Below are 13553 nucleotides of genomic sequence, written 5' to 3' on the forward strand. Positions count from 1 at the left end.
AGTTATCCACAGTATAGTACATCCTGCAAGCCAGACTCAGAAAACGCGACGGACTTAGGCCTCCATGCCAGCGGTAGCACCTCAGGTGGACCGGGGAAGTCCGGGCTGCGGTACGAGTTTCCGTGCGGATGGCATGTCATGGTGTAGAGTTACCAGTGATCCCCAAACATGAGTGGATTATAAAGACTGAACCATAAAACCCAAATCTAACAGTCACTGAGATTTTTTACTTTGAAGACATATGGAACTACTAGTGTAATACTCTAGCATTCGTACAAAATTCGTACAAATAGCATTATGCAAAATCAATATACATAAGCTATTCCTTCAGGGGCAATAATGATAATGATTCATTAGTATTATTATGTTTATTAGTATTCTGCCGCTACAGTCACTAGATATTAACGTACCTTCAGCTTCATACGTAGGAGCTGTAGTTTGGTTTGCAGCATGGATGTAACGTGCATGGGCTCACCTCTGTGTGAATCCAGAACTGGTACAGGAGGTTAAACTGGGCGTGGACCGCAAACACGGAGGGAGGAACGGCCAAGGCCATCGGGAGGTAGAAGATCTAATCAGAAAAAAGAAACTGCTCTCACAAAACGGTACGTGACTTACACTTTGAATTCTATGTTCTGAAATTCTTTACTTAGATTTTTCTTATGTCATCAACCAGATAATCAAATTACAATACAATTGTTCAGAATTCCCGTGGATTTCTTTGAAGTAGCAGCCAAATTTTCCTAAAAACTGCTAACTAGGCCAGCAGGATATGCGATGTTAATATCGACATTGCGTGTTTACCACTCGTGGACAATGTGGCGTGTTCGTGGGAAATTTAAGTACTATACGGAAATATTTCGGATTCCATGAAGACGATATTGACCAAAAAGCAACTGATCTGTCAGCACTGTTTTGTGTTGGCACAACTCGTAGCAACATCACCAGCTTATTCAACAAATTCTATTGGTAGATAGTAACAAATTCTATTGGGCTATAGTTTATTTTAGATATTTTATAAATATTACAATATTTATTGCAAAAATGTCAAATATTGCAATTTTTCCCCATATCATGCAGCTCTAACTTTAGTGGTATTGGCTAAACTCCACATAAAACTTGTTTTTTTATATAGAAACATTAGTAGCATTTATTACAGAACGTGCCACGTTTGAGTCTTGCGATGTGGAAGATGTGCGTCTTACCCAGGAGCCCAGCTGCTGTGTCACAGACTGCCTCAGCGCTGTGGAGAGGTTGTAGTCTTCTGAGCTGTGATGGACTTGGTGGGCAGCCCAGAGTATGTTCATCTCTGCAGGGCGATGAGGATGCAACACAACGTTCATTGAAGACCAAATATGATCAATGATCTAATTTTCAGCATATTTAAGCATATTTTATATTTCCCAAACGCAGACAAAAATCACACTGGTGGGTACCATTTTTTTTATCTTGACATCTTGACGTCCTGAATGTTTCTCATGGTAGACCAGTGACAGCTGAGATTGGGGTAGTGTCTGGCTATCAGAAGCAGATTGCTAAATAGTGAATAATGTGAGTGTCAGGTCCAGAAAGCTCCTGCAATCTCATTAGGGCAGAAAAGCATTTCTGTTGTCACCAAAGATTATATAAACTACAAATTACTGGGACATTAAAAATGCATGTTGATATCAGATCCAGTTTCCATGATATCTCCAGTGGTTCCAAATTTTCTTTTGTAATTTGTTTCTGAACCATATAAACATCCCACTGTCAACAAAAAGGAGATATAAAATCCCAAAACACAAGGGTAGAATAGAACAGTGAATGAATAATGGAATAACAGAAATTTCAGTTTTTACAGGGAAAGTAATCTGTATAAAGCAAGGTTTAAAGAAAAAAAATCTTGCAGCCTTATTTATAGTGATATGAATTGTACGATATGACAGCAGAACATGACAGGGTAAGTAAACAGTAAGCATTTACCTACAGCCAGCAAACACACAGGAATAGCCCATGCAGAGTCATGATACTGCAGTATTAATCTCTGCCCGACTCTTCATATGAGTATCCAGCCGAACACACTTGTTAAGTTTCACTGGAGGTTTCCGGACCACCGGTCCTGTAGGCTTTGGCAAACCAAATGCTTTGGCCCCCCCAAAAAACGGAACTAACTATATTTTTGGCCAGACCACAGCGTCCGTGTAGGTTATATCTCATGAAATGCATATTTTTCAGCAAGGATCTCATGCTAAATGTAACAAAAAAAATAAATAAACAAAACAGAGCTAACATAATTTGTGTCAGTTCTGTCAAAAGGCAGCCAATAATTTGCCTTTCCAGTTTGATTTTAGGAGTTCAAATAACACGGCCTTATTTAAAAAATGCAACAGATGTGGTTTCAACAAGCAATTACCACTTCCGCAAAAACAGAACCAAATCATCATTATTTTTACAATGCAATCACATCTGAAGACCTAGTAGGGGATCAGGGATGGACAGCAACTGTACCTTGAAAGGGGCACTTCGAAAGAGTGAGGCCTAAAGACAAGCCACTTCTGCGTTCTTTCCAAACACGGAAGCCCTATCGAAACGGAGCGAAATAAAAACTAAGCGCGCCCGATGCGGCCCACCTGAACAAACAGAGAGCCGAGGGAGGAATGCCGCCCTGCGTACCTCCGTTCAAACCGCCGTGACAGAGAGCCACGGGATTCCCAGCATGGTCAAAAATCAACACCCCTAATTCCACATCCAACAGTCTACAAGGACCCCGAAAATATGGTGACGTCTGCCATAAGCTATCACACTCCAGGCACTTCCTATTCCAATACTTCTGGGAGCAGTACTTTGGGTTCTTTTGGAATGCGTTATTTTTATCCAAACAACAGAAGTGTATTTATATGTTTCATGTGGTGTTAAATTTGTTGTTAATGAAACGATCAAAGGGGATGACTCACTGGGTAGCGATATTTGAAGTGCGGCACACATGCGACAGAGAAACCAGGCCTAGCTATTTCATGGAAGACTCTCAAATAAAAAAAAATCATGGCGGAAAAAGCTATGCCAATTTGTTTTCACAAGCGTTACGAGAGTTACTCAACTTTTTTATTTTTTATTTTTTGCTAAGCTTGGGTGTGCTCATGGGCCAAAATCTACGAGAAACATCCACTTTTCTGTATCTCCGTGCTAAAGTTTCTTTGTGCCCCTTGGCCAACGATCATGACTCAAAGCTTTATTACCCATAACTTCTGGCAGCACACTGACATTAAATTTCTGCGTAAGGCTGACGGCGCTACACTGACGGCATTTATACAGGTTTAAGCCCTCATTCTAAATCGACCTGAATATATAATAAAAAGGCAAACTCTCTAGCTACAGGTCACGGTAATTTCCTATCACCGTTAACCTGTTCACCATAGATTCATGCACATTATTTGTGACCTTGTCCTACGAAATGCTAATCTAGATCACAGGAGATATTCCAATATTATTGAAATCCATAAAATGTACATAAAAACTGAGTGTCAAGTTATGAGCCAGTCAATGAACATATAGATATAAATAAAATATATATAAAAAATATTCAATCAGTCAAATATACAAGTAAATGTTAGTAAAGTGGTAGTAGAGGCAATTGGCTCATGAAATTAATTATCGGTAATAACCTCCTTGATCCTTAGATGTTATTTAATAAAATGTATAAAAATGCTTTCTTATTCCACAAATTTAAACTTTACAACGAAATCACCCTTAGCAAGTGCAGTGCACACAGTCTACCTCATGCTCTCTAGCTCGTTGTCTGGTGGGTTCCTTTCGATCGGGCTGAGACCGAGAACGGCATCTGCCAAAGCTGGTGGTTTGACCCCGAGGTTACACTGTGCTGAGAGGAGACCTCCAGATCGGGTGAGTGGACTCCGTACGAACCTAGAAACTGTGAGGGTCCCCCTGATTTGCTATGGCAACTCAGACCAGCCACCAGCAGTACGGAGGAATGAGACATTTTCAACAAAATTGATAACCTTATTACGATGTTGTTAAAAAATACAATAAATGTATTAAAAAAAGCTGCAAAAACAAACTGAAATTGGCTTCAAAAAACCTGACCGAGAAGCGTAAAAACCAGAGAAAACCAACCTTGTCATCTGGTAAGCTTTTAAGGTCAGAAGGCCATTATAAAGTTTTAAAAAACCTAAAAGGCTTAGTATTCGATATCTCAAAGACGTTTATGTGGGCTTTTACAATTCCTTCTGTCAAATCTCACACGTGAACGAAATAACTGCCCCATAAAAAAAACACACACACACACCAGGCAGATAATTCAGCCATTGTTTGATTCTGCAATCCCTCTTCCCGCTTCTGGACAGCAAGGCGCAAGATTGATGCGGAGTGTCACTGGTAGGAAGCATGAACCGCTAGGCTTCACTGCAACCCGTGTCCTCCCTCCTCCAGCTCAGCGGGATGCCACATAGTTTGGCAGCCGGCGTTCAGATGGGAAGCTCTTTAATGGTGAGAACCCCTACCACAGAAAACCTTTTCCCACAAACAGCGGACGCCAAGGCTTGCAGACTGTCCACCGTACTTCACCGGAATAAGGATGGGAGCACTGAAATTGCAAAAGGCGACTGTAGGAGCACAAACTGTCCCTACATGTAGTATGAAGTGACCACATGTAGTATGAAGTAGTATGTAGTAGTATGAAGTGACCACATAGATTGCGTTTACGGCAAAGATATGGCCCAGCAGTACTACAGGCCACTGCAATCAAACTCATTGAACAACGGAAAAGCAAATTTCCAACACTCGGTCCATTATTTTTTGTTGTTTTTGAGACTACACTAATGACCTATGTCAGACTTCTTCATGTTACAGTATTAGGGACCAAAACTCATTCAGTCCTCAATGATACCAATGAATAACGTTCGTTACATTTGCCAAAACTCACAAAATCCAACTGAAATTTTCTTGAAAACTTATCCTGGATACTTCTGGAACTTTGCTCTTCGATTATAGCCGATACAAAAATACACAAGGCGTATGAAACACGGGATTCAAATCAGTCGACTGCATCAAAACAGATTTGATCCTGTAGATTCCTAAAAATAATGTTGATATTAAAACTTTTTTTCTATTTCTGAACTTTGAACAGGCAATGAGGGTAAATAGCTTTATTTAGCGAAGATTCTGCCAATAAGGAAAAACCAAGTTTAGCCTAATTGTTCATTTGTACCTTTCTTAGAGGCTTACACCAATATCATTTGTGCCTTCCGTAGAGGAGCCAGTCACCCTGTCATTCATATTATAAATGGCCTGTAAAGGCCTCTGGTACTAGCAGGACAAAGTCCTCACAAGAGGCTAACTCAAACAAAGACCATGCCCCAATAAAGTGGACAAGCCATTTAATGTTAGTGCAGCAGACTGTCTCGGTTCCTTGGATAGGAATAGAGGGAGTTTTTACCCACATTTACATCCCTGCGCCCTCGTGTTTATGATAAAAGTAGCTGTCGACATTTTAACGTTGACGCTGAGTATGGCGAACCAAAACAACATACCCCGTACTGAGAGGTCAGCGGCGCTTCGATATTAAAGCACACTCCAAGTGTTTGCTTAAATGGTCATGTTTCCTTTCCTACCCACTGAAACAAGGGCTATTCGGTGTATGCTCAACATTTCCAATGAGCCTTTTAAAGTCACCACAATTATTTGTATCAGCGCTTCCACAATATATGTGGGGATGCTTTTCCTACTGTGCTGCACGGGATTCTATTTATTTATGCATGAACAATAATGCAAAATAAGCACTGATCACCATTTAAACATTGTGCTACTGTATCATTGCATGCAGACATTACTGGCACACACTACAATTGCCTTTTTCAGTATGCAGTGTTGAATATATGATAAACCCTTTGTATATATGGATAGTTTTCATATGACTGCTGGGTACAATATCATTATTTCTTTAGAACCGAAAAATTCATCACTCATCCATCTTCTAACAGCTTATTTTATTCAGGCCTTCCAGACTGTGGTTAACCCTAGATGAGATGTCAGTCCATCGCAGGGCCCATACACACACATATGTCAAACTCCACAGGCAATGGGATGTATTAAGCTACATACGTATTACATCACAATTTGGGTGTGGCGGCCATTTCACCAGGGAATGCCGAAGATGCCGTTGCTGAGATGCAGAAAGTTTGATGTTTCTTTTCAGTGTTAAAGAAAGATTCATATAAACAAAATTTATAGCGAGTGCTCAGGACCATAAAAAGCTGTATTTTGTTCAGGCAAAGGGGGGCTTAGCCATTTCTTCTAACGTTTGGAAAGGAAATAATCTACCACCACAGTTGACCATAAAATCTAAATTAACACGGAATGAGGCAATAGCACTTTCTTAAATTATCATAATGTGTGAAATTCCTGCTATGTCCTACATTTGGGTGCCGAACATAAACTCAAAGAAACTTTTTTACATATACACTCAAAAAATAAAAATAGGACCAATGGCGTGATGCATGATATGCAACGTCAAGTTTTACACAGGCTCAATGGCTATAAAAACTCCTACGTGCAGCTGATAGAAATTTCATTTTGTCCTTAGGAACAAGAGTAGCTAGCCTGATTTATCGCTAATGAAGGCATCCATACATGACAAAACACAGCGTGCCACTGCCTGAGCAAGCATATTGAAATTGACTACAATGCCACTTGCAGACTAGCAAGTTAATTCACAAGTTCTAGGGCACATTACTGCTGTTTGCTAATCGCTGTAGTTTTCCTTCCTATACTGACATTCAGTCAGTAATATATGCCTATTTTACTACATACTTTATGTCAAGGAAATATGTGCCAATTTCCAAAGCAGCTTCGTTCCTTAGATTACTGCCAACGATGGTGATAGTGCCATGACCTGCTCGTCCGATCCTCCTGTGTGCCACGCCCCCTTCTTACCACATGTGGAAACCCGGTGTTTTCATCTGTGTCTAGTTGTTGTTAATTGATTCTGTGTATTTAGTGCTTCCGTGTCCGTGTTACCCCTGTCCTGTCATTGAAGTTTTGTGTTTGCGTGATGTCCTGTGGTTCTGTCTTTTGCAAATAAATCCCGTTTACCAGATGACACGGTTTTGTGCTGCTTTCCCGGACGCCATCCGTAACAGAATGACCGGACCAAAAGTGAAGATGCCTCCCCTTCGTGAGGCTATATAGACTCATTTAAAAAAAATAAATAAACAAACAATTAAAATACAATCACTCAAAGCATTACAAATTACAGTACATCTGATTTGTTTCCATCCAACAAAAGTACCCAAAGGTGAATAAATGTAACTATATTTAGCTCTGCCTATAACAAAATGTAAGAATGTGCCCCTTCTTGACGGCACCATCGTTCAATCCCTTTTAGCCAAGCTTTCTGTCGCCTTTCCGGTAGTTCTTCTGTATCTTTACGTTGTTTTTTACGAATGGAAGGTATACAAATGAAACTTAGTTTTGGGTATTTCTTGCTGCTCTTATTTGCGCGTTCCCTGGTAAAATGGCCGCCGCCTCGTTTTCATTTATGTGTACTTCGGACTATGACGTCAGCTTAGCACAACCCGTTCCTAGCCACCAATTAGCTTCACCGCTTCTTTGGACTGTGGAAGGAGCGCAGAGTAACTAGAGGAAACCTACAAAAAAACATGCAAACTGCAAACACTCAGAAAAAAATCAGAATGCAAATGCCCAACCCTAAAGGTGTGAGACAGCAGAACGACCTCCACACTGATGCTTAATATCAATAAAGCTTAGACTATTCTGTGCTACACTACATGTTGTAATGTGCTTGCCCCAGCATTGTCTTGCAAACCCCAGGATGTGTAGGTGTGCTTCAGATTTAGGAATGTTTCCCAGACGGCACTACTGCATTAAAAACAGCCTTTATGTGAACGAGTCCCTGTCCATACGAATTAGCGCTGCACAATAAAAACGAGAACCGAAAAATCAGGCCCATTGTTCCGACATATATTTTAATCCCAGCAAAGTGCCCCTTTCCTGTTCTCAGAGGTAGGGACCGTACATCATTCCCTATCCACATGTGTCTATTACATTTTTATACATCACCTTCCCTCCCACAATTTTTTCCCTTTATAATATAATACATAATTCACCTGGAAAAGACATTTTCGTCTACTTTTTATGGTGTCATTTGTTTTATCCGCCAATTCTTTATGGATGACTGTATTAGCATTGATTTGCAAAAAAAAAAGTTCCACTTCAATCCAGCATTACCTTCATTCTTAAATTTTTTGCATCATTCATTATTATTCATCATTTGTTATTTTTTTTCTATATCATTCGGTCAATACCAAAAATATCAAAGAAAATATGAAGGTTACCCTTCAGTCTCGAATTGAGGAATTTACTGCCTTCGCAGGTAACCTTGAGAGCTTCGGGGAAAAAACTCAGGGTAAGCAGTCTGTGGCCTTGGAACGGCTAGATGCGGCTAAACGGGAGCATGTGAGTCCCAGGGCGAAGCAACAGTTCCGGCCGTCAGCCGAAGGTGGCCCACCGAGGACTCAGGACCGTGACAGGGCTCTTTTAAGCAAGTAGAGCACATGAGGGCAGTAGAATCCAAGCCTGTGGGATCAGAGGAGGAGGGTGAGATCAGCGAGATCCCGGCGGCGCAAGCGCGTTCAGGCCCCAGCTCCGGCAGACCGCGCCACGGCAGATAGTTGGCCATTGTTGATATTATTGCAGGGTCCCAAAGGCCCGCCTCCGCTGTGCTGCTCTGAGCCTCCACATCCTGACCGCTCTCATTCTTTTGTACGCCCTCCAACCTGCGCGGCCAGGAACTTCCAGTCAGGGCCAAGATTTATGAAGCCCCCACGGTCAGGGTTAACGTCGCCACATCAGCCGAGGATTTCTTCTTAAAACAATAACATCCAGCCACGGGGCCCCCCGGGGCCGCTTTCGGCGGCATTGACGCGATCTGTTTGTCTCTGCTGCAGCCGCTCGCTCTGCCAGGGGCGCTCTGAAGAGCGGCACCAGTGACACAACCCACTGTGCCACGTCCAGGTCTGCACATCACCAACTTGAACAAAGACCCAAGTATAACCATCACCGATTTAATTAATCCAACTGGTTAGGAACTAGTTAGGGACTTCCGTTTCTAACAATGCTATCAAAATCTGCATCCTGTGACACACTACAAAGCCTCAAAATATCTTTCTTTGTTTTCGTACGAAGGTCTGTAACCAAGAGAAGACTTGGCCCTTACTCTCACCAAAATAATGATGTTTTCTGGACACTCAAACTGTTACAGGCAAATGTTATTGCACTTAAATGCTCATTATTGAATGACATGCATTACGCTTTAAATGTATAGTAGGTACAGGAGTGTAGACAGAATGTTATGCTTCACACCCAAGGCTTACTAACACATACATAATTTCAAAACAAGTATTACTTGCACACTTTAAATAGTCATGTACTCTTCACACCATTTCTAAATATAGTAAAGACATTAAATTTAATACGTATATAACGTAGCATGCGGGGCGATGCTGATAATACCAACGCATAACCACATGTGGGCATGACTCATAATGGCATAGAGTCCCGGGACACTAGGGACCAAACGGACTGTGACGGGGGCCACGGACAAGCAAAGCCGCCCACACACAAGGATCCGCCTGAACGCTCCAGCGGCCTCCAAGCCCCCCAATGATAAAAGCGAAAGAGCGTAACATTCTATAAACGGCAGGATCACAGCGAGGGGAGTGACTCAGGCCCATAGCCACGTCGGGGGTCCGACGCAGCATTTATGGCCCATTCCGGTGTCTGTGGGGCCACCTGTTACGCATCTCAAAACCAGCCGCCTTTGCGGCAGTCGGGCAGGCCGGACCCTGGCACACGCAGGACCATGACTAAGCACCTACAGCCCAGAACAGCTTCCTAATTTATCCAAGCTTGTTTAAGGTGCTTAATTCCTATTTTCGGAAATGTTCCAAACTGCTAGGACATGTGATGCGGGTGTTGATTTTATTTGGTATCAGTCACTCAAAATACCTGTATAGGACTCTATGGGATGTTTAATGGCTTTTTTCACAGCAGCCATCTTGCTGATTTGTTGAATCAAGCAGGACGTGTTTTCACGGCTCAACAGCTCTGGTTATATATAACCCAAAAGAGCTTGATTCTTGCTAGCAGAAGCCCCATGACAGTAAGCTGTGACTTAGACAGCACCTTCATACTTTAGCTATATATTCACACAAAATGCAGCACTAGCATTCACACACAGTGATAATAAGCAATTATTGCTTAATATTCATTTGGCTGCCCTTAACTGGTCTGTGAAGACACTGGCATCATAAATGCTACAGAACGAACAGAGAGCTTTTCAAGGCTTGCAGGTCACTGGCTCTTTTTTTACTTTTAAGTCGCACGGACGTCAGTATTAATATTAAGAGCATCAAAGAGGCCAGCAGCTGAGCTCATTTTTAAGCGACAATCAAGGTATAAGATGGTTCTTGGTATAACAGATGATATTTAGCAATAAAACAGGAGTGATGGTCCAGCTTTGCAGGCCCTGATCCTAAAAATAAAACCTGGCAGCTCAGTATCAGGGCAAATATAGGCACTTAATTGTCAAATAATTCAATAAGATCAACTGATTTTCTCTTGAAATCAGTACAGGGAAGTCCCCAGTTTACAAATGAAATCCGTCGCCTGAGTCTGTCTTTAAGTCGGATTTGTAGGTCTGTTGGAAAGACAATAATACAGTACATAATAACGGTGATACAGTAATAATAAAAGTAACTATGGTATTGTACTGCACCTCTAGCCCATGCCACAAATAGTGCGTGCATTCATTATTACGAACCATAGTATTTATCTCAAATTTTTTATATAATATGCATTATGTCCATAAGTACGAGTTGTCCGCAAGTTGGATGCTCTTAACCCAGGACTGCCTGTATGTGGATATCTAGCTGTATCTGTAAATTTGCTATTATTTGTAAAAGTCAAGCCATTTTAGAAAGCATGCTATATTTATGTACTATTATCTTACTAAAGAAGGTGCGTTTTTGCATGTATGTCTTGCGAAGAATTGGCTCCCTGTGCTCGATGCCAGCAGCCTGGCTGGGATGCTCCAGACGCCTCTGTGGCTAGTTGAGAAGATTGTCTTCTCTATGCACGCCAAGCCACTCACGCATAATCACACAGGCTTTGAACATCCCAATCATGTTAGACGAGGTCAGATGCATGTCCAATCAGATGGAATCTCTCACACTTGGCTCTAATTCTGCAGGGTTCCCACGCATTCTTCATACCAACAAATCATTTTTGGAATAATATAAACGCATTATTTAATGCGGAATCCTCTCGAAGATTTTCTTACCAATATGCTTCATCTTTGATTGACTGGATGAAAAGAGCAGAGCCTGGTGACTATGGACGTTAGTCACTATAAGTATGGACCTTGACATTTTGCACACATTAAAATGTCATTTTAATTTGAAACTGTTTTTTCACAGCCACAGCTATAGAATGTCTTTGCCCCCCGCCGGGGCAAACGGCACAATGAGGCAGAGCAGCCGTACCCGGGCTCTGGCACAGAGGAAGAAAAGGATACGATCGCTTCCCTCTAACAGTGGCATTACCCTCTCCGCAAATCCCGCCCGTGTGATGACAACACCCCCCCAAGCCAGGCCAGCGGCTGGCGCAGAATGCGGAGCCGGGGCAGTCTGAAAGCCGACGGGGCGAGAGTCGCGCGTGGCATGCACGCGGCTTCTCGGAGAAGGATGGCAGGGACAGATGGCTGGAAAAACGAGGGACGCTGCTGGAAAATAACACGGCGACTGGAAAAATAAAGAAGAAGAAGAAAAAAAACAGCACTAAACTAAAACGGCCCCAGGCACTGGAAAACTGGAAGAGTGCTAGCAGTCAGAACAGTGGGGCCTGCTATGCTAACACAAACACACTGCACATGTACAGTGCGCAATACACTGCACATAACAGCTAGCTAGCCAGCTTGCATGCTAAAAGCCACTCAAACACATGAGGCGACCGGAGGCCCCATGACCGTCCAACGATTTTATTACTTAAACAGCAACTCCGACGCAACTTGAGAACCTCGTGTGTTGCTTCTCATGTTAGCTGGCACAGGGGGCTGCTCTGCAAAGCACTTATTCTGTTTTCATGTGCAATAAATATAACATTTTCCAGTTATGTTGTTCTTTTGTGCCAGACGCGGTGTTTCGTACGATTAGCCGTGAGCCTTTCAACATCGTCCTGACTCCTTCTGCACCTTCAATACAGAGCCCTGCCTAAATTTGAGATGCATTTCATATATTTTCCACTGGATACCTACCCAGCAAAACTGGCTGCTAATTACTAAAAACATGGCATTTTTCTTCTCTGAGTATACAGTGCTTACACAAGGTCGGTGCATTATGATTGCACGTAATAGTGCTTTATAATCACATTTAACAGTTTCACTACTGGAGACAGGAATCACATTACACTGTATTTTATGAGGCCATCGAATGTGCCTCCATTCAAAGCCCAGTTCTCTCACGCGGAGCTGAAAGCCAGGAGCAGTGGGCCCACGGTGGCTCTGCGTCTGCGTTTTCCTTCCCTAGATTCAATAAAGACGACCTCAATAAAGGCCGCACAGACTTTTTTCGCTTTGAACGCGCTCTGCCAGTGGCCTGCTTTGTAGTTTCCATTTCTTAACGACGAGCACCATCTTTCAAGGGCACAACTAGGAGGAGGAAAATACGGGGATGGCTGTAAAAAACACAAGACTAATGAAACTGAGCCTTCATACTTTACAGTCATTCCTATTGTTTTAAAGGTAATGGTTGCCTGATGTTCCATTTCTGCTATTTGAAATGACTTTAATTGTACTTCCATACACTTTACATTCTTTGCTTAATTTTGATATAAAATTCTCATTGAGGAATCTCATATTTTGCACCAATACTAACCCTGAGTATTTGTCCAGCTGCACATTATGTTTCTATTATTCAAGTGCACTTCTGTCCACCAAATAATCCAGTATTACAGTACGTATCAGTATCGTTCTAGCATTAACAGGCAGTATTATTTAGTAGACACTGCGTTTAATGTTTAATTATCTTTAATTTTAACTTTAATTTTAGTGCTCCCAATATTCTTACATTCAAGTAAAAAAGATATCTTATAATTATAAATAGTATTATTTTACATATTATAATTTTTCTATATAATTTATTTCCTGACATACTTTTTGTAAAAGCCATGCTTGCAGTTATTAGAAGGAATACGGCAGAACAGCATTTCAATTTTTGACATTATAAGTTGGATAAATGGCCCTCAAAACCCCACGTCCAGAGCCTGAGACAGCTGTCACCCCCAAGACGGACTGACGCTAAATGAAGTGCCTTTTCCGATTCGGCTGACTGCTACGCTATGCAGAAACAGGATATTACCGCATTTTATGCTAGCGTGATACTAAGGATGATTTTTGTGGTAAGTCAGTAGCCCCAATTATGCATCTGCGCTTGACCTCCCCTCACTAATGCTGTTAAGAGAAGGCAGAAGCTCAAAAAAGGTGG

The 13553-nt window shown here is 41.9% G+C and overlaps 1 protein-coding gene across 1 annotated transcript in view; it reads right to left on the bottom strand.

The window, feature by feature from the left end:
• The window catches only part of agmo (alkylglycerol monooxygenase), a 42719-nt gene that overhangs the window by 20987 nt on the left and 8179 nt on the right, over positions 1 to 13553 (bottom strand). Inside the window, exons 4-5 of the mRNA XM_023802699.2 lie at positions 1206 to 1309; positions 476 to 571 (exon numbers count right to left, since the gene is read on the bottom strand). Coding sequence (XP_023658467.2) covers positions 476 to 571; positions 1206 to 1309 — 200 coding nt within the window. The remainder of the gene's footprint in view (positions 1 to 475; positions 572 to 1205; positions 1310 to 13553) is intronic.

Source organism: Paramormyrops kingsleyae, chromosome 9 (genome assembly GCF_048594095.1).
Source record: "Paramormyrops kingsleyae isolate MSU_618 chromosome 9, PKINGS_0.4, whole genome shotgun sequence".
In the NCBI taxonomy this organism is placed as follows: Eukaryota; Metazoa; Chordata; class Actinopteri; order Osteoglossiformes; family Mormyridae; genus Paramormyrops; species Paramormyrops kingsleyae.